Source organism: Ailuropoda melanoleuca, chromosome 14 (genome assembly GCF_002007445.2).
Source record: "Ailuropoda melanoleuca isolate Jingjing chromosome 14, ASM200744v2, whole genome shotgun sequence".
Classification (NCBI taxonomy): Eukaryota; Metazoa; Chordata; class Mammalia; order Carnivora; family Ursidae; genus Ailuropoda; species Ailuropoda melanoleuca.
Window position 1 is genome coordinate 29,253,001 of NC_048231.1, and position 22,462 is coordinate 29,275,462.

Consider the following 22,462-nt stretch of genomic DNA (forward strand, 5'->3'; position numbering starts at 1 on the left):
TGAGTGAGACAGAGACAGGTCCCACCAACAGGCAGGAACAGTCATCACCCACCAACAGCAGAGGTCACGGACAGGCAGCTCCCGGCCCACAGAAGCTTGATGATCTCCAAAGAAAGCTGAGCTGAGAAGCGCCATGATTGGCACTGGCCCCAAAATTCCCCAGGGTGGGTGAACTCTCTAGGCTTCAAAGCCATGGCCTATGCACTCTCAAGGGGAGTGTGGAGGAAAACAACCTAAGCTCTCTCTCTCCCAAAACTTGATCTTTTGTCATCAGATAATGAGATTTTAAAGGTCTAAATTTTTAGCCCCACAGAAAGACTGCCAACTAGTCAGGAGAAAGACCTTCCAGTTGAGTGGGTTACAGGGAAGCGTAACCACATACCTACTGTTACAGAGGCTCCCCGCTTTAAACTGGCAAGTCAAATAAAGCATTTATCAAACAGAAGCTACCTATGGCCCATTTAAACCCCCTGCAAGTGTTCTCCAAACATGCTGTCCACATCTGCTGAAAGTCAGCAGCCCTTCAAAGACCCAGCTGTAAGCCAAGGCCCAAACATTCTAGAGGTCTCAGAATTATTCTCCGTATGGAGTGGAAGCAATTGCTGGTTCTCTAACTTTCGAGCTTCAGGAAACAGCAAAGAAAGTGCACAATGAACAAAGGTTGTGGGATGAAATCCAGGTGGGCAACCCTTGCATTTGAACTACATCCCAGCATCTTATCAAAACTGCCTGGCTCCTTCCCGACTTAGCACTTGGCTCTGCGAGTGCTAAGAGGCAGGTGTTCCTCCCTCCCGCTGCGAACAGTCATTGTTGGCTCTGCCTCCTCCCCAACGCATCCTCCAAGTGCTGCACACAAGAAGAGCACGGTCTTTTGTAAGTCTCTCTCAAGATGATCTCACCCATTCCTCTGAGCCTCAGAAATCGTCTCTATGCTGCCAGCTCCCAAAGCTACCCTCTCTACTGCAGACTTTCCCTCTGAACACTAGCCTCATATATTCAACGACTTCCTTGACATCTCCACTTGGAGGCCCAACACTCAAACTTTAAAAACTTAGCCTTCATCTGCTTTCAAGAATAGCTTTTAATTTTTAAAAATGCTGTGTTTACTTCAAAGCAAAAACAATTCGGTACAGCACAGAAAGAAAATTAAAAATCATCTCAAAATTCCACCACACACAAACAGTTAACATTTATTGAACAATAATCCAGGTATCTCTATACATACGTATCAAGGAAAGAAAGATAAAAATCATTTTCCAAAAACTGAGATTGGGTTATGTATGCCAGTTTTAAATGTAAACCATTACATTTAATTTTAATTAAATTTAACAGGAGAAACTAAAATGTAACCAAAGTAGTCACTCAACTTCAGAAAAATGTGGGTTTTTTACGCATAGTCATTAAAGGTCTGGGCACTTGTCCTAAAGTTAAAAATAGATCTTAGGGGCGCCTGGGTGGCACAGCGGTTGAGCGTCTGCCTTCGGCTCAGGGCATGATCCCCGCGTTATGGGATCGAGCCCCATGTCAGGCTCCTCCGCTATGAGCCTGCTTCTTCCTCTCCCACTCCCCCTGCTTGTGTACCCTCTCTCGCTGGCTGTCTCTATCTCTGTCAAATAAATAAATAAAATCTTTAAAAAAAAATAGATCTTATATTTATTATATGTATGTATGCATGCATGTGTGCGCGCATGCACGTGCATGGAGAGAGTACAGCTATAGATACAGATATATCTTAACAAATCAAGTAGTTTGATCCATAAAAGTGGATCCCATTTATTTAGGTTTTCTGTAATTTCTTTCAACAGTGATTTATTGTTTTCAGGGTATAAGGTTTGCACTTCTTTTTACTATTCCCATGTATTTTCATCTTTTGATGCTATTATAAATACAACTGTTTTCTTAATTTCATTTTCAGATTGTTACTGTAGAGCAATAAAAGCACACTTTTTACATTGACCTTGTATTCTATAACCTTGCTGAAATCATTTACTAGTTAAAATAGGGTCTGTATGCGTGAATTCCTTAGGATCTTCTGTATACACAATCATGTCACCTGCAAAGAGAGAGAGTCTTACTTCTCCCTCTTCAACCTAGAAGCCTTATTTCTTTATCTTGCCTGATTGCACTGGCTCTACTACAATACTGAATCGAAGTAGTAAGAGCAGACATCCTTGTCTTGCTCCTGATCTTAGGGGGGAAAATCCAGTCTTTCACCATTACATATGTTATTAGATGTGGGTTGTTCATAGGTCCTTCTATCAGGTTGAAGACGCAAACTTCTATTCCTATCACAAAAGGGTGTTGGATTTTGTCAAATGCTTTCTCTACATCTACTCAAACTATCATTACCATGTGGATTTTATCTTTTGTTCTACTGATATATTACATTAGTTGATTTTCACATGTTAAGTCAACTTGCATTCCTGAAATGAATCTTGCTCAGTCATGGTGTATAATCCTTTCTATATGTTGTTGGATTCAGTTTGCTGGTATTTTGTTGACAATATCTGCATCTATATTCATAAGAGATATCAGTCTCATAAAATGAGTGAGGGAATGTTTTCCTCCTCTTCTGTATTCAGAAAGTTTTTATAGTATTGCTGTCATTTCTTCCTTTAATGTTTGGTAGGATTCACCAATAAAGTCAACTTGACCTGTAGTTTTCTTTGTAGGAAGGTTTTTAACTACAAATTTAATTTCTTTAATACACACAGGAGCACTTGGGTTACTCTTTCGTCTTCAGTGAACTTCAGTAGCTTATGTCTTTCAGGGAATCTGTCATTTTTTTTAAGTGATCACATTTATTGGCATAAAGTTGGTCATAATTTTCCCTTATCACTTTTTTTTAAAGATTTTATTTTTTAAGGAATCTCTACACCCAACATGGGGCTCGAACTCACAACCCCGAGATCAAGAGTCACATGCTCCACTGACTGAGCCAGCTAGGTACCCCTTCTCTTGCAGCCTTTTAATGTTTATGAATCTATAGTACTCTCTCCTCCTCTTGGGTGTTGGTAATTTGTGTCTTCTCTCTTGTTCAATCTTGTTAATAGTCTACAAATATTATGGATCTTTTCAAAGAATCTATTTTTAGTTTCACTGATTTTCTCTGTTTATCTCTTCTATTTCATTGATTTTTGTTCTGATCTTTACTATTTCCTTCCTTTTGCTTGCTTTGGCTTTAATTTGTTCTTTTTCTAGTTTCTTGAATTAGAAAATTTAGCCCACTGATTTGAATTTTTTTTCCTTTCTAATATTACATTTAATGTTATAAATTCTTCTATGTATTTTGTTTTAGACATTTAGAAGCGCTACTATTTAGCTACGTACACTTTTAGAATTACAACGTCTTATTAATTCATTGACTCCTTTCTTATGTAACATCTCCCTTTATCTTCTGTAAAGATCTATCTCTTTGTTCTAAATTCTACTCTCTGATGTAATAGTCACCCTAGCTTTGTTTTGATTATTGTTTACATGGTATATAATTTCACTTTTTGTCTACCTATATATCAATTTTAAATGGTTTTCTTATAGAGAGCGTATATTAGACCTTGCATTTTCATCCAATCTGAAAATCTCTCCCTTTTAATTGTTCAGACCATTTACATTTAATGTAACTATTGACATGACTGGAACCATCTTGCTTGTTGTTTTTTTACATTCCCATCTGTTCTTTGTTTCTTTTTTTCCCTCTCATTCTGCTTTTTTGGATTGATGATTCCATTTCTTTTCCACTAATGACCAGTTAATTATGTTTGTCTATCTGCCCATCCACCCACGGCCCCTTCCTCCCCTGCTCTCTCAGCTACCCAGTGGTATACAATATAGCTCTTTAGCTTATCACAGTCTATGTTCAAACAATATTACACCAATTCACATATAGTATAACACTTTATAACAGTATACTTACATTTCTTCCCTGATCTTTTGTGCTATGGTTGTCACACATCTTCTATGTTATATATCCTGCAATATATTGTTACTATTGTTGACTTAGGTGGTCAGTTATATTTTTTAAAAATTAAAAATAAGAAAAAGTCTTTTATATGTATGCTCATTGTCACCACTTATGATGATCTTCATTTCATTGTATGGATCTGTATTTTCTTCTGCTTGAACTTCTTTAACGTTTCTTGTTATGCAGATGTTAGTAATGCATTCTTTCAATTGTTTGTCCTATAAAAAACAAAGTCTTTGTCTTCTTTCTTCAAAAGTGTTTTGAAATTTTTCATCCAGTACTTTAAGGGCATCTCTCTGATGTCTTCTAAGTTGCAGAGTTTCTAATGACAAATCTGCTGTAACTATTAGCTTTATTCTTCTGTATCTAAAATTTCTTTTTTTCTGGCTTCCTTCAAGAGTCTGTCTTTGATTTTCAGTAGTTTAACTACAATATGTCTAAATGCATGTTTCTGTTTATCCTGCTTGTGGTCCTCTGAGATTCTTGGATATGTGGTTCGTTGTGTTTCAGAATTTTGAAAAATCCTCAGCCATTTTTCTCTTCAAATATTTCTTCCATTTCAGTTTCTCTCTCCTTTCCTTTTGGGACACCAAATACATATTTTTTCTGTATTTCTTGGATGCTCTGTTTTGGTTTTTTTCTACTCTTTTTTTTTTCTTTTTGTGTTTCTATTTGAGTCATCTCTATTAACCTATCTTCACCTGAAAAATTTTTTCTTAGCTGTATCCAGTATTCTAATAAGACATTAAAAAACTTATTCATCTCTGGGCACCTGGGGAGCATGTGACTCTTGATCTCAGGGTTATAAGTTTGACTCCCATGTTGCAGGGCAGAGATTACTTAAAAATAAAACCTTTTACTTCAAAGATTTATTTAGTTAGTTGAGAGAGAGAGAGAGTGCACACATGCGAGTAGGGGAAGGGGCAGGAGAAGAGAATTTTCAGGCAGACTCCCTGCTGAGCGCAGAGCCCAACATGGGGATCAATCCCATGACCCATGAAATCATGACCTAAGCCAAAACCAGGAATCGGATGCTTAACTGACTGAGTCACCCAGGTGCCCCCAAAATAAAATCTTAAAAAAAAAAAATCTCTTCAACTCTTATATCATGTTTTATTATTTCTAGCATTTCAATTTTACATTTTTATAGTTTCCATCTCTCTGCTGAAATTCCCATCTCTTTATGTATGTTGTATACGTTTTCCACACTATCCTTTAACATATTATTCATTGATATTTTTAAGCTCCTATCTGATGGCGCCAACACCTGGGTCACTTCTGGGTTTGGTTTTGTTTATTGCTCTTCACAATAGTTTGGGGTGTGCATTTGTGTATACCTCATATTTTTAAATTCAGTGTTGAAGGTTGTGTGTAGAGAAAGAGACTGAGGTAAATAATATTTGTACTTAAAAATGGGCACCCTTTTCATCTATAAGGCAACAAATGTAGGGGACTGAGTCAATCTAATCAGTAGTTGAAGTTGGGCTGGGCTTTGTTTTTCTATAATTACCCCCAATGTACCACAGACTTCAAATTCCTCAAGCAGTGGGTACTAACTTGTGCTTACTGTGGGGCCTGGGAAGCCAGAGGGTTTTTCTGTGCTTCTGTTTCATCCTATTTTCAGCAGTCCCTGTATGCTTGGGCTACAGAGGGGATTTCTCTCCAATTTCATGCCCCTTTTCTAGCAGTGTTCTGCCATTACTCATTATTTGGTGCTATGTTTGTTACATGGCTGTTGGTGGGAGGGGGAAATTCCTGGATATTCCTGGTCTAGCCTCAGTCTTAGGAAGGGTCTATATACCCAGAGCTCAGGGATGAGGCTCATCCTCAAGAGGCCCTTTCTGGGCATCTCCTCCTAGCTCCTAGAATGCCTTCCTGGGACGAGAACTACCTAACTTCCACCCCCAGGAAAACTCTGAGCATGATTAAAGTTCCTTGAAGCCCAGGTTTACCCCAAAACATAATTCTCTATTATCTCATCTTAATAAATAACGTCATCCACCCAGCTGCCCAAATCAGACACTGGGCGGGGGGTTGGGGGGGTGAGGCTTGACACCCTGACACTCTCTAATCTATTACCATGTCCCTCCTAATTATTTCTCAGCTATGTCTGTATCTATCCATTTCTACAACCATTACCCTCATGGAAGCTACCATCACTTCCCGTGAGATTTCCACAACAGTCTCCTAAACGGAGTCTCCATGTCCTCTCTTGCTCCTTTTCTTCCTTCCGCCTTTTCACAAGCAGTCTGAATAACTTTCTGTAACACAATCTGGGTCATGTTACCCTTGTGATCTTTCTCATCCTTCAGGTATCAACTTGATTGTCGCCTTGTTGGAAGGGCCTTCTCTGAACACCTAACATCTCATAGGCCTGCCTCTATTATTCCCTCTCACAGTAGCCCATTCTATTCCTTCATTGCATTTATAAGTATTTTTTCTAATTTGATTACTGGCTGTCTCCCTCTGTGGTGCTGAAACGTCCACAAAGTCAGGGCCACGTCTATTTCATTTACTAATAATGTTCAATATCTACTGCAGTGTTTGGTGCAGGATAAGTATTCAATATACATAATAAATGAATGAAACATGTAATGAATGAGTAAATGAATGAATTTGCAAGACCAATCAGAAATGCAGAAAAAAGGCAGTAAGAAAGTAACCTACTATGCACTAGGCACTACTAGGCACCTAGGCTCTCTCATTTATTCACCCACAAAAAGCCACTGAGATACACACTACTATCCTCTCTTCACTGAAGGAGGAAGTGAAGCTTTGTTCTACTAGGTGAGTTGCCGAAACTGCATGGCTAGCAAGTGTTAGAGTTAGTGCTGAAACTCTGGCCCACCTAACTCTGCAGTCCAGCTCCTTCCTCTTTGTCCCATCAGTCTGCCTTTTCTTGCAGAACAAACTCCAAAAGACAAGAGGTCAGAGCTGCCAGGATGAGGCTTTAGGTTATAAATGGGAAGAATGGGAAAGACACAAGTGGGGAGGCAGAAAGAATAGCTTAGCTCAGGGTTTACCCTTAAGTCTAAGCGTCTTGGATTTCATCCCTTCTTCGCAAAGAGCCTCTAACACATGGGCCTGGGAAGAGCATTGTTTGGCAGTGTCGAAGCCACCACTTGTTCTGCGGATAAACACTTCTTCACAAGAGGACTGCCAACAAGCATCTTTAGCAAGTGTATCCTACTTTGGCAAAAGCACACACCCAGTGAAGGAAGCATGACAGCAAGGGCGCAGAGGCCAAAGATTTTAGGTCAAAAGACCCAGGTTCAAGGTCAGGTTCTGATACTCCTCACCACTTGTGGACTGAGGACAATTCCTTCAATCTCTCAGACCTTCACTGTCCTCATCTGTGTAATGGGGATAATAATATATACCTGACAAGATTATTATGAACTTTAAGTGGGAAACTTAATGAGCATACAAGCATTATAATCGTTAATGGAGGGACGCCTGAGTGGCTCAGTCGGTTAAGCATCTGCTTTCGGCTCAGGTCATGATCCCAGGGTCCTGGGATTGAGTCCCACATCTGCTTCTCCCTCTGCCTGCTGCTCCCCCCACTTGTGCTCACTCTCTCTCTCTCTGGCAAATAAATAAATAAAATCTTTTAAAAATAATAATAATAATAATCCTTAATGGAGATATATTAAAGAGTTACCTTCAAGTAGGAACAAAGCAAGGTCATTTTCTACCACTTTTATTTTTTAACATTGTTTTAGAAAATCTGGAGATAGGAAAAAAAATCTGGAGATAGGGTATGAGAGAGATGCAATGGAAGATACTAGGAAGGAACAACAAAAATCATTCCTCTGTCATATATTTGAATTCTTAGAAAAATGAAAAGAATCAACTCATTTTTATAGAATTCAGTATTGTGGCTAATATTCTTATGTTGCTACCCTTGTCAGCCTTCAAAATTCAGCTCAGGTGTCCTCTCTTCCAGGAACCATCCCTGACCTACCAGACTGATCCACCAAGACACTTCTCTGGGCTTGCAGAGTCTTCTAAGTGTTCCCCACCAAAGCACTGCCCACACTGGTTACAGACCTGGGTCCCCGTTAGATCGTATGTTTCCTAAGAGCAGGCTCTGTGGCTTATTCATTCCAGTGCCCCTGGTGTAAAGCACAGTGCAGAACATAGACAGCATTCAACAGGGGAGCCTGCGTGGTTCAGTCGGTTAAGAATCTGCCTTCAGGGGCGCCTGGGTGGCACAGCGGTTAAGCGTCTGCCTTCGGCTCAGGGCGTGATCCCGGCGTTATGGGATCGAGCCCCACATCAGGCTCTCCCACTATGAGCCTGCTTCTTCCTCTCCCACTCCCCCTGCTTGTGTTCCCTCTCTCGCTGGCTGTCTCTATCTCTGTCAAATAAATAAATAAAATCTTTTAAAAAAAAAAAAAAAAAAAAGAATCTGCCTTCAGCTCAGGTCATGATCCCTGGGTCCTGGGATCCAGCCCTGCATGGGGCTCCCTGCTCAGCAGGGAGTCTGCCTCTCCCTCTCTCTGACCCTCACCCCTGCTCATGCTCTTGTGCTCTCTCTCTGTATTAAAAAAAAAAAAAAGTACTCAACAAATGTTTGTGTAAGTGAATTAAAAAATTAAAAGCACTGCTATATATGAAAATAAGTCAAGCAGAGAAAATCAGTTATCATACGGTTTCACTCATTTATGGAACATAAGAAGTAGGAAGATCGGTAGGAGAAGAAAGGGAAGAAGAAAGGGAGGGTAAAGAGAAGGGGGAATGAACCATGAGAGACTATGGACTCTGGGAAACAGACTGAAGGCTTCAGAGGGGATGTGGGTGGGGGAATGGGATAGGCCAGTGATAGGTAGTAAGGAGGGCACGTATTACATGGTGCACTGGGTGTTATACGCAAGTAATGAATCATGGAACTTTACATCAAAATCTAGGGATGTACTGTATGGTGACTAACATAATATAACAAAAAATTATTATAAAAAAATCATTACAGAAAAAAATGAAAATATAATTTAAAAAATAATGATCCTATTCACAAAGCAATACAAATAGAAAAATTGGGAATAAAATAAACCTACTAAAATCTGTGAAACAAAAGGTCTTATAAAGTGGAAAGAGATGTCATGGTCACAGATGAGTGAAGACTAAATATAATTCTCCAAATTATGCATAGGGTTCATAAAAATCCAACCGATCCCAACAGGACTTTTCTAGAACTCAACAAACTTATTCTAAAATTCACCTAGAAGTATCAGCAGGAAAGAACAAGGGCTATTCTGAAAAATAAGAGTAGTATGTAGTTACCAATCCTTTCAGATGTTGAAACCCATCATAAAGAAGTACTTACTGAATGATGTCACACTGGTACAATATAAGAATAGCAGAACAAAATAGGAAAGCCAGAAATTACTATTGTATCTAAAATTTTATTGAATGACTTAAAATGTATGACAGCAAATGTGAAAAAAACAAAGAGAAGATCATCTTAACGTGGCAGTGAAATCTGAGAGAAACATTCATTTAGAGTCATACCTAATGGCACACAACAAAACAAATCCCAAGATTTGGAAATTAACAGTTGTTTTTGAAAATACGGAAATGTACTGACAAATTTTTAAATCCTAGAGGGAGTCTATCCCAATATTTCAGCTTTAAAACAATGAAATAAATGTAATACAAAAAATCAGGTTCAACTATATATAGATTTAAAATGTATGAGCAACTTAAAAATGGAAATTTACTGGCTGAGAAAATATTCAGAGCAAATATGATTAAAGAGTTAACATATTTATGATATAGACTTTATTCAAATGATCAGAAAAAGACTTCATCCAAAAACTGAACAGAAAGTATCCACGGACAAGAAAGGAATATAACATAAAGTTACCACAGGACCCAGCAATTCCACACCTAGGTATATACCCAAGAAAAATGGGAGCACTGCCCACACAGAATCTTGTATGTGAACATTTGTAGAAGCATTATTATAATAGCCAGAAAGTGGAAGCATCCCAAATGATAAGTGATAAATGATGAATGGATAAACCCAGTATAGCATATCCATAAAATGGCATATTGTCAGGAGAAAGAAAGGAAGCACTGGGACATGCTGAAGAAGCCAGGCCTAAAAGATCACATGATGTATGGTTTTATTTGTCTGAAATGTCTAGAACATACAAATCTGCACAGACTGGGGGAGATCGGAGGTAAATGGGGAGTGCTAGTGGGTAGAGGGTTTCTTTTTCAGGGCAACAAAAATGTTCTGGAATTACATATTGGTGATGGTTGTACAGCTCTAAATATATTTAAAAAGTACTGAATTGTATACTTTAAATGGGTGAATGGTATGGCATGTGAATTACATCTCAATAATGCTGTAATTCAAAAAGAAATGAAACATAACCTGTAAGCAAGTAGATGGAAACAATTTCACCCTGACTGATAGTCAAAGAAATGCAAACCAAAGCTGCAAGCAAGGTACCACCGTCACCCAGCACACCAGCAAAATAACTCTTACGCAACAGCAACCCCGCCAAGCATGCAAAGCAGCCACTATGCTCCTACACTGCCAAAGGGAGAAGACGTTAGCCTGACTTGTAGAGAGAGAACGGGACACAATACGTCGTTAATGAGAATGCCCAAAATATCTCCACTTGTGGGAATTTGCCCTTGGGAAACAACAAAAGCCAGGGCAGAGCTACCAAAGGAAGCTGGTATCACAGCAATATTTACAACAGGTCAGACCCAACAATAAGTTAATTATATCACAGAGGCCATCCCCTTGATGAAATATTATATTTCCATGAAAACATTTTCAAATGTGGACATAATGTTGAGTGAAAAAAAAACCAGATACGAAACTCTTACGAAAATTAAAATAAGCAACTGTTCTTTTCTGGTTTCCAGACTTTTCTAACTGAGTTTTAAGTGCGCGTGGGCTCCCGTCCCAGCCAGTCAGATGGCAGGCCCGGAGTCAGAGCCCATTTACTGGCTGGTCAGCATCCTGACATGTCTTTAAGGAAGCAGTCTATTAAGCTATGGACTGGTGCCCGCTGCTTTGGCGCGAGTGGAGAGGGAGGGCATGGAAAGGGGATGGGAAGGAAGAATCTTTGTCTTTATTGTCTCACATTTTAAAGCCAAAAGCATGGCCACACGGACCCACAGAGTCACACCCTGCCTTTGCCATCAGCGGCGCTGAGCACTTCTCCTGGGACATCTGTTGGAATTCAAGCTGCACCTTAGTCTAATCCACTGCCGAGCCCAGCACCTCAGCTCTGCGGCTGCAAGTTCCCCCTGCAGCGAGGAGGAAAGAAGGCTGGGGCCTGGCCACGCTCACTAGGAGCGACTCCTTGATGAACAGAGGAATCCCGAGTGAGGTCCAGCAGTATCTGGGGACCAGTTGTTTCTCCTCAAAACTTTAGCCCTAAAACTTCCCGTCAAAAGTCGACGGGCATCCCATAATTTAGCATTCACTTCTTTTCTAAAATAGGGTGTGAAGACATGAACTGTCGGCAGGTGAAGTTCCAGCCCCAGCCTGGCACGGCGTCAGCTCAAGAAAGGATATAAACCAGCTGGTTGGCTGGTGCCTGCAAAGGACAGAGACAGGATGATTTCATTTGCCAAAAGCAGGGCTCATATTATGATATTCAAAAGTGAAGTCATCTTTATTCCTATCATGGCCACGAGAAACTCCTTGTGGGGCAGGTAACTTGATTTACCATTGGTGTGATGCCACCATCGGAAGAGACACAAATCAAGGACAGCTTCTGTCACTTCCAATCCTCTCTGTTCTCATTCAATTTGTTTGATTAAATCATTGTATATGCACAATTTTAGAAGTCTCTTTTATTCCCCTTCAGAGAACAAACTATCAGAGAAAATTAGATGGCTCAATAACCCTAATATAACAAGGACAACACTAAACAAATATTTAATCACCCTGCTTTCCTGTATTCAAATTTTCTTTGGCCCTGCCTCCACCTTTGGACAGGGTAGGGGGACAAGAACACATGGAAATTTCCTACAGCAGGTGGAAAACACTGGTGGCTCACTGGTTCTCTAGCCCTGGACAAACCAAGCAGTATTAGCCCTACCACGAAAATGGAAGGCTGAAGCACGCAGAAATATACAACTGGACCAAGGTCGAACAGTCAGGGGTAAACAGAAGACCAGAACCCAAATATGATATCACAACTCCAGGGCAAGATGCTGTCCCATTAGCTTCTGCACAAGAGAGAAAAAACCAAGTTCTCCCAAGAAAAATTATTCCATAAATATTCTGTTAAAAATTATTTAACATTTTCAATGAAACAGCATGTTTATAATATTCCAGATTTTTCTCTAACTATCTGAAATCTTCTAAGATTAGGAAAGAGTGACATAGGTACAGAACATGACAACAAAGCTAACATTTAACTGCTGCTAACCACACACCAGGGAGTGCGTGAGTTAACCCACTCTATCCTCACAATAGCCTCACAGCAGTCACTACTGCCATTTTACAGATGAGGACCCTGACGTGGCACAGAGAGGTTGAGTAACTTGTCCAAAGTCCCACAGCTAAGAGGTGGCAAATCCAGGATCCCCACACTGGCCATGCTCTGCTGCCTCTCACAGCATACGTTAGCTGCCTCGAGGGTCAGCCAAGGTCGCCCCCTTTCTGAAGAGTTACTGCCTTTCAGGTAGCAAACAAAGCTATCATCAAATATCTCCACTATTCAGAGAATGGGGCTGCCTCAGAAACAGGATTTGCTAGTTTGAGATCATGAGAAAATATTGACCATAACACTCTAATCTGTCCTCAAAAATTCTCCCCCAATTTTTTCTTGCTAGTCAATGAAGTTAAGAACCAACATTAATAAATAAAATGCCAAAAGGTCCTGGCCAACAGAAGTTTCTTCACTATGGAACAGCTGGGAAATGGAGGGAAACCACTGAGGAATGACCTGTGCCCTGCAGAACCGATATGGAAACAGTGTATGTGGGATTTTCTACTTACAAGGCTTGCCTACCCAGAAAAACAAAGCACTGTTTACCTAGGCTTGTCCCAGCCTGTTACTTCTTTCAGATTTCATTTCCCTAACATTCCTGTTTTTAATTTTTAATTTAGCTTAAAAGTCATTTTAAGTTCAAAATTAAAAAAAAAAAATAAAGCCAAGCAGGTATCTTCTGCATTGCACCCCAATCTTGCCTCATACAGACCTTGAACATCCACCAAGCCCAGCAGTCACTTAAGGAAGGTTGTTTTTCCCTTCGACTTCCCACCAATCAACAAATGGCTTCCTGTTCACTTACTATGGTCAAAACAGATATCTGGTTCATTCAGTCTCTCCCAGCACTAATATCCCAGCTTGCTGGACCTGGGGAGGCCTCAGGTGGTTTCCCATAAAGGAAAACTCACGCTGGAAAATCAGAGCCAGAAGTGTGAAAATCATCCCCATATGCCCTAAGATTGCACCCAAGGCAGAGGCAGCTTCCCCACACTACCAAGAGCTATGGCTCACTTGGCCAAATACTTATGGAGCACTATACGTAGGTAAGGATGTGGGAAACAACACAGTTGTGCACTTGGGTGCAGCGGCCTGGGGTAATGACATGAGTGGGCCCTGAACTAGGTATCAGAAGAGTTCTAGTCCTAGACTTGGTCCTAACTTCTATGTGTCCTCCCTGTCTGGGCCTCCATTTCATCTTCAAATCTGACATCTTCTGACCACTGTCTCTCCCAAAACCACACACAAAAATCTCTTTTAAATCCTATGATTAGGGGCGCCTGGCTGGCGCAGTTGGTTAAGCATCCAACTCTTGGTTTTGGCTCAGGTCGTGATCTCAGAGTTGTGAGACCGAGCCCCGCGTCAGGCTCTGTGCTCAGCGTGGAGTCTGCTTGAGATTCTCTCTCTTCCTCTCCCTCTGCCCCTCCCGCTCATGCTTTCTCCAAAATAAATAAATAAATCTCAAAAAAAAAAAATTCCTACAATTACATAAGTCTTCTCGATGGTCTGGCCAGAGAACCCAACAGTGAATAGGCGGTCATACAGAAATACAACAGAAAGTACATCCAAGTCCGCCAATCCCCACATCTTAAAGACACGTGTAACAGACGCAGCTCCTCTCTGCCAGCCAGGAGAAGGCAGCCCCGAGATGATAGGGCTGGACAACTGTTGGACAGTAAGGTGCAAAGCGAGGGCCCCTCCATGGCAAGGGCTGTGTGTGTGGTCAACAAGAACAGCTCGGCTGCGCTAAGCAGACTTCTCCACTTCCAAGCACTGGCCACCAAGAGGGCACACTGTGAAGACCATGTGGATTTGAAAAGCAGGCTGCATGATCATTTCTCTAAAGATCATACCATAAATTCTGAATAACCAAAAATTCCTTTCTCATAACAGACTTCTGATTGAACATTTTGGCAAGACGGTCAAGTATCTTCCTGAATTCCCAGACAACATGACCCGTGATTTAGAACCCATGCTGGTGTCGGCCAGGTCCAAACTGGTCCCATCATTCTTCCCTACTCCTCTCTGTGGCTCTCACCTGCACTCCCCGCCCCTTACAAAGCAATTCTGATCCTTTCATAAGAAGACTTCCAAAAAAAAAAAAATTTTACTTCAGTCTGTACACTGACAACAGAAGAAAGCTAACCAGACTTCGGTAGCCCCTTCCCATTCTAAACCTTAGGGAAACAGAGAACCCCAAAAATTGATGGGAAACAAGACTTGGATCATTTTCAAAGTCTCACAGGATTTCTCATCATTTTAAATAATCTCACAGGACATGTCTCTGAGTGTAAAAGGGGGAATCTCAGTGTCAAGCCTTGGTTAGAATGCCAGGAAACTCTGCTAGGAGCAGAGATGGCTAGAACCCGTTGTTATTAGTAAAATATAAGTGACATTGACTAAGAATCCAGTGTTTCTGCATCTGGGCTAAGGCCCTTTATTTACATGAGCTTTTATAATCCCCACCGGAACTCCATGGAATAGAAACTAGTCTGCTCCTTTCACAGATGGTAAAATTGAGGCTGAGATGAAGGAACAGTAAAGAGCAAAGCCAAAAGGCAGCGATTCTTCTGAACCGACAGGTTCAGAACAGACAAGCCTCCAACTTTCTGGGCCTGAGGCTGTGAGCTCGGGGCCTCCTGTTCCTTCCATCTCCGCTCAGGTGGCCCCCTTGTCAGCTGCTGGTTTCATTCTCCACCACGGGCAACCGCTGACTGCTGGGAGCAAACCATCCCAGGTGGTCTCAGGGGATACACACCCGCTCCAAGCAGGTCAGCTGGGAGCCCCCGGCAGACCTTTTGCGTTAACTACCGAGCGAAAGCCTCCCCAACCCCAGGTGTACGTTCTGTTGGCATCTCGTCCATGCAAGGACAAATGGAGCTGAACCCACTGTGGGCAGGAGAACATGAATGACTAACCAACTTCAGGGCACGCTGTCATTTCTGCTCTGCAGATGTTAAAATGCTTCCCAAACACTCTTCACAAGGTGCCACAATTGCTACCATCCCCTTCACACTGAAGAACAGAAGTAAAGCTTTGCACCCCGAGGCAGATGTGTTGAAGGGTTTCCAGAGGCTGACCACAGTTCTCTTCAGTCTGATGTGAAATTTTAAAAAAATTATCAATGGGAAGAAACACAGGGTCCTCACTTACCCTCTCTATCTCTTGGAGGTACAGGAGTGCAATGTCCCCTGCTTTCTCGTAACAGGTGATGATGTCCTGTTCCCGGTCCACGTGGAGGTTACTGGTAGAAGAGGAAACAGGCAACTTCTCTAAACAAAGTCCTAAAAAAATCAAACATACAAAACCTGGCTGAGTTGTTTTTCATGGAGCTTAATTTTTCAATATTGCCCTAGAGGACCAGATGGTCCCAGGATAGGACAAACAGTCAAAAGACATGGATTCTCTGCCCTTTACCCTCCCTCATCAAGGACGCCTGGCCTTGATAGCCAGGTTGAGAATCTGATCAGGTACTTCACCATGACCCCTTTCAGACCTCATGGAGCTTCTCAGTCAAATGTGTCTCAAGGTCCTTTAAGCAAGCAAAGCTAGGCTCACAGCATAATATTAGCTGAAGAATATCTTCCATCCCAAAATGTCCACTGAACTAATTCAACATAAAAAAAAAATGTTAAATGCTCTTGGGGTCTCAGTTACTAGGAAAATCTTCTAACTTGGAGCCTTAGAGTTTTGGAGTCACAATAGCACCACAGACTACGGCTCAGTTGTGGGCTGAGAAAATGCCAGAACTGTTTTGTGGGCATTTCTCTGGAGATGGAGAAGCTCCTCTTTGCCAAGAGAGTTCAGGGCTGGGATGTAGGAAAGCACAAAGGGCCAAAAGAACAACAAGCTGGGGGGAGTGACTGGTGACTGAACTGCCACCAACCTCGGGGCCCTGGGCCAGCCCGGAGCAAGCTGGGCCCCAGATCTCCGGCCACAACTCAGGGCGGAGAGACAGCACCTACAGGGAGGGCATCTGGTGGCCCCACGCAAGAAGGCTTCTGCTGTGGCAAGAGCCCTGGGACACATGTATACACACAAGACACCCATTCCACTCCAGGCAAAAGTGTGGGAGAAGGTTTGATATTGACAGAAATGGGTCTGGAATTGGAAGAAGCCAGAGAAATTCCCCAGAAAACCCACTCATTGTACAGACCGAGAAGCTGAGATGGGCCATGGTAAAGCAAGTGACTGACCCCAAAGCTGGCAGCCAGGTAACGACACAGCAGAACTCTGAACTCAGGTTTCCGGCCTGCCAAACAACACCTATCCGGTTAGTTGCTGACTTTCAGAGCAGACGCCACTCTGGACAGGGCCCCAGACACAATAGGCATCAGCAAACGACCCATGGTTTCATGCGCCATCATTTTAGAATGGCCTCTTCCAAGCTGCTCTCATCAAACAGTGATTGTCCCTCCAGGCTGTAAAAAGCCAAGAGAGATGGTTCTACTGAATGGGAAGGAGGAGAAACCACTTCTATTCACCAGGAGCCAACAACCGCAGACCGCATGCCTGGGAGCTCAGAGGTTACCGGTCTGTCACAGAAGGTACGGCTCAAAGATTTCGTTATTCTTTTTGACAGCTGTTATGGAGGTAAAATTGGCATATAACAAGCAAAACGTTTTTTCAGTGTTGCATCATGATGATTTCTTTGTTTGTATTTAGTTTTATTTTTTATTCACTACAGTCTATAGTGTAACCACATTAGGGCTCACGTTGTTCTGTAGTTCATGAGTTTTAGCAAATTCATAATATAATGTGTCCACCATTGTAGCACCAGACAGATAAATTCACTGCCCTAAAAATGTCCCATGCCCCACCTATCCATCCCTATCTCCCTCGTCCTGAACCCCTGGCCACCACTCATCTTTTCACTGTCTTTATGGTCTTGCCTTGTCCAGAATGTCATACAGTTGCAAACCTGCAGTAGGCAGTCTTTTCAGACTGGCGTCTTTCACTCCTTTCACTTAGCATTTAAGGTCCCTCCACATCTTTGGCCTGATCATTTCTTTTCATCCCTACATAATATTCCATTTGTTCATTAATCCACTGAAAGGCAACTTGGTTAATTCCAAGTTATGGCAAGTATGAATAAAGCAGCTATAAACATTCACGTGCAGGTTATTGTGTGAGCATAGTTTTTAACTCAAATGGGTAAATACCAGAAGTGAGACTCTGTAAGAAACAGCTAGATAAATACATTTTGTTTACCAATAGCTTTGAAACAATATTATTATATTTAGCTTTGTAAGAAACTGCCCAACTGTCTTCCAGAGTGGCTGTACCATTCTGCATTCTCACCAGCAATGAATGAGACTTACTGTTGCTCAGCATTTGGTGTTATTAGTTTTTTGGATTTTAGTCACTTATTTTTTTTTAAGATTTTATTTATTTATTTATTTATTTGAAATAAGCACAAGTCAGGGGCAGGGGGAGAGGGAGAGGGAGAAGCAGACTCCTCGCTGAGCAGGGAGCCCAACCTGGGGCTTGATCCCAGGACCCTGAGATCATGACCTGAGCCGAAGACAGATGCTTAACCAACTGAGCCACCCAGGCGCCCCGACTTTAGTCACTCTAATAGGTGTATAGTAGTGTCTCCCTGCTGCTGTAATTTGCAATCCCCTAAAGACATAGGATGCTGAGCATCTTTTCTGATACTTATTTTCCATCAGTACACTTTCTTTGGTGAAGTGTCTGGTCAGATCTTTGGCCCTTTTTTCAATTGGGCTGTTTGGGTTTTTTTGTTGTTGTTGAGTTTTAAGAGTTCTTTGTATATTTTGGATAAGACTCATTATCAGATATTTACAAATATTTGCAAATATTTTCTTCCAGTCTATGACTTGCCTTTTCATTCTCTCAACAGTGTCTTTCATAGGATGAGAGTTTTTAGTTTTAATACAGTCTAACCTATCAATGTTTTCTTTCATGGACAATGATCTTGGTGTGGTATCTAAAAGCCCTGCCAAACCCAAGGTCACCTCGATTTTTTCCTGTGTTATCTTCTAGAAGTTTTACAGTTTTGCATTTTACGCTTAGGGCTACAATCCATTCTGAGTTAACATCTGTGAAAGGTCTAAGGTTGTGTCCAGATTTTTGTCTTTTGCATGTGGATGTCCAGTTGGGCCCACACCCTCTGTTGGAGAAACGATCTTGTCCCCATTGAATTGCCTTTGCACCTCTGTCAAAAATCAGTTGACTGTTGTTGAATAGGTATATTCCTGGCCACTCTGTTCTGTTCCATTAATTTATTTGTTTATTCTTTCCCCAATATTATGCTGTCCTGATTACTGTACACCATTTTATTTTAAACAACTCTATTGAGGGATAATTTATATGCCATAATACTCATTAGTTTAAGTACAATTCAACAACTTCGATTTTATTTTTATTTTGTGACGCATGTAGGGTATTTGTTCATAGCAAGGCCACAGGTTTTGTGCCCCTTGTCTCAATGAACCCAGATTTCTGTTGGGTGTGTTGTAAACAGAGGGGCCATTTCTTCAGGCCCCCTGCTCTGAGCACACCCCTCACAACCTGTAATAAACCCAGAGCTATGCAACCATCAACACAGTGCCTCTGGAGAACATTCCCGTCATCCCCAAATGACCCTTTCTGCCCCAAAAAAGTCAATCCCTATTCCCACCCCCTGCTTCAGGCAACCACTAATTTGCTTTCTATTTCCATAGATTTGCCTTCTCTGGACATTTCACAAAAACAGAATCATAGAATATGTGGTCTTCTGTGTCTAGCTTCTTTCACTTCACATAATGTTTTCAATGCGCATCCAAATTATAACAGTACTCCATTTCTTTGTATTCCTGTATGAAGAGACTGCATTTTCTCTCCCTATTTGTCAGTAATGGAAGTTTGGGTCGTTGCCACTTTTTGGCTATTATGAATAATGCTGCCATGAAATTCATGCATAATCTTTTGTGTGGACATATGTTTTTAATTCCCTTTTAATGGGTATATACTTAGAAGTGGAATTATTGGGTCAGATAATATATTTATTTTTAATTATTTAAGAAATACCAAACTGTTTTGCAAAGTGACAATACCATCTTACTATTCCCACCAGCAATTTACGGGGTGGGGAGGTCCAGTTTCTCCACATGCTGGCCAACACTCACTGTTGTCTGTTTTATCATAGCCGTCTTAGTCGGTGTGAACTGGTATCTCAATGTGGTTTTGATGGGCGTTTCCATAATGACTAATGACACTGACCATCTTTTCATGTGCTTATTTGTTACCCATGTATCTTTTTTGGTGAAATGTCTATGAAAATCTTTTATCCATTTTTATTGGGTTGTTTGTTTTCTTATTACTGAGTTTTGAGAGCTCTTAATATATCGTGAAAACAAGTTTTTTTTTTTTATCATATACGTGATTTGCTAGTATTTTCTCTCAGCTATAAAGTTTTGTCATTCTCTTAACATGTCTTTTGAGGATTAGAAATCTTAAATTTTGATGAAGTAAAATTTATCAATATTTTCTCCTCTAAATTGTGCTTTGGGCTTCATATCTACGAAATCTTTGCCCAGCTTGAGGTTACAAAGGTGTTTTGTTTTTTTCTTATATGTTCTTGTAAAACTTTTATAGGGTTAGGTTTTACATCTAGGTCTATGAACCATTTTAAAATAATCCTTGTACATGTTGCAAGGTAGAGATCGAAATTTACTTCTTTCCAGATAGATACTCAAGTGTGCCAGTACTACTTATGAAAGATCTGCCTTTGTACTTTTGTGAAAAATCAGATGGGCATAGTGTTTTTCTGGACTCTCTATGCCATGCTGTGCCAATGAACCATTTGTTGATATTTGTGCCAACATCACCCTGTCTTCACTACTGTACCTTTATAAATCTTGAAAGTACCGTTAGTGTTCCAATTGTGTTCTCATTTATCAGTTTTCTTGGCCAGTCTTAGTCTTTCATGTTTCCATATAAAATCTGCTTGTCAATATATATTTTTTTAAGTTGTCTGGGATTTTGATTGAGATTATGTTGAATTTATAGACCAATTTGGGGAGAACTGGCATCTTAACAATATTGAGTTTTCTGACCCATGATCACAACATGTCTCTTCATTTATGTAGGTCTCTAACATCTCTTGGCAATGATCATAGTTTTCAGTGTACATGCCTTGCAAACCTTTTCTCAGATTTACCCTTAAGTATTTCATATTTACTGTGGTGCTGTAAATGGTATTGTTTTAATTTCAATTTCCTTTGGTTCGTTGCTATGGATTCTGGGGGCACCTGGGTGGCTCAGTAGGTTAAGTGTCTGACTCCTGATTTTGGCTCAACTCATGATTTCGGGGTCATGGGATCGAGCTCCACGTTGGGCTCCTCACTCAGCAGGGAGTCTGCTGGAGATTCTTTCTCTCCTTTCCCTTCTGTCCCTTCCCCCCAAAATACATAAATAAGTCCTTAAAAAAAATGCAATAGATTCTTGAATACTGATCTTGAATTCTGTAACCTTGCTAAATTTACTTATTATTTCTACCCCCCGTTTTTGTGGATTCCCTCAGAATTTCTATAGACAATCATGCTGTTTGCAAATACAGGCAGTTTTGCTTTGTCCTTTCTATTCTGGATGCCTTTTATTTCTATGTATCGCCTTATGCTTCATTACACAAGAACCTCCAGTACAATGCGGAATGTAGTGGTGAGGGCAGACATCCTTGGCTCGTTCCTACGTTAGGGAGTCTTTCGCCACTAGGTTTGATGTTAACCGTGAGTGCTTCACAGATGCCCTTTATCAGGTCGAGGAAGAGCTCTTCTTCACCAATTCTGCGAGGAGTTTACATCAAGAATAGATGCTGGATTTTCTCAAATCCTTTTCCTCTGTCCATTGAGATAATCATACGGCTTTTCCTCTTTTCATTTTTTAATCTGATGAATTACATTGACTGATTTTCAAATATTAAAAAAACTTCCTTTCCTGAGATAAACCCCACTGACCATGATGTATTATTCTTTTTTATATTGTCAGATTTGATTTGTTAAATTTTTGCTTAAAATGTTCATCTACGGGGCGCCTGGGTGGCTCAGTCATTAAGCATCTGCCTGCGGCTCAGGGCGTGATCCCGGCGTTCTGGGATTGAGCCCCACATCAGGCTGCTCTGCTGGGAGCCTGCTTCTTCCTCTCCCACTCCCCCTGCTTGTGTTCCCTCTTTCACTGGCTGTTTCTCTCTGTCAAATAAATAAAATCTTAAAAAAAAAAAAAATGTTCATCTACGTGCATAAGAAATATTTGTCCATAGTATTCCTGTAACGGTTTCAGTGTTTGTGTAAATGCTAACTTCATAAAATGACTTGAGAAATATTCCCTCCTCTTCAATTTTCAGGAGGAATTGGTGTGGAATTGTTATTTTGTTCATAGGTTTTTGGTAGAATTAACCGGGAAAGCCATCTGGACCCAGAGTTTTCTTTGTGGGAAGCTTCTCAACTATAAATTCAATGCCTTTGATATACGGTTGTTGGGATGATCTCTTTCTTCTTAAGTGAGCTTTGGTAGTTTATATCTTTTGAGTAATTTGTCCATTTCTTCTGAGTTGTCAAACTTACTGACATAGTGTTTTTTATAATATTCCCTGATCCTTTTAATGTCTATAGAATCTCTAATGACAGTACCTGTCTCAATCCTGATTTAGACAACCTGTGTTTTCTCTTTTTATCCTGAATGGTCTGGCTAATGGTTTATCAGTTTTATTGAAACTCTCAATAAAGACCTTTTGATAGCATTGATTTTGGTTTTACCGATTTTTGTCTATTGTTTTCCTATTTTTTATTTCATTTATTTCTGCTCTAATTTGTATTATTTCCTTTCTTCTGCATACACTGGATTTGATTTACTCTTCTTTTTCTAATTTCTTAAGGTGGATACTAAAGTGTCAATCTAAGACCTTTTTTCTTTCCTAATACAGGCATTTAGTCATAAATTTCTCCTTAAGTACTATTTTAGCAATATCCTACAAATACTGATTTGCTGTTTTTATTTTCATTCAGTTCACAATACTAATTTAACTTTTGAT

General features: G+C 40.7%; 1 protein-coding gene and 1 non-coding gene across 12 annotated transcripts in view; both read right to left on the reverse strand.

Annotated features, from left to right (window-relative positions):
* Nucleotides 1-22,462, reverse strand: part of TTC7B (tetratricopeptide repeat domain 7B) — a 226,892-nt gene that overhangs the window by 170,721 nt on the left and 33,709 nt on the right. For all 11 annotated transcript variants that reach the window (XR_004620268.1, XM_034642624.1, XM_034642623.1 and 8 more), the window contains exon 3: nt 15,583-15,713. Coding sequence is in view for 10 of the 11 variants with exons in the window: in XM_034642624.1 (XP_034498515.1) it covers nt 15,583-15,713 (131 nt within the window). In the remaining variant the exon portion in view is untranslated. The remainder of the gene's footprint in view (nt 1-15,582; nt 15,714-22,462) is intronic.
* Nucleotides 18,827-18,956, reverse strand: LOC117796218. The gene has a single exon (XR_004620583.1). It is a non-coding gene; the product is annotated as a small nucleolar RNA SNORA11 (small nucleolar RNA).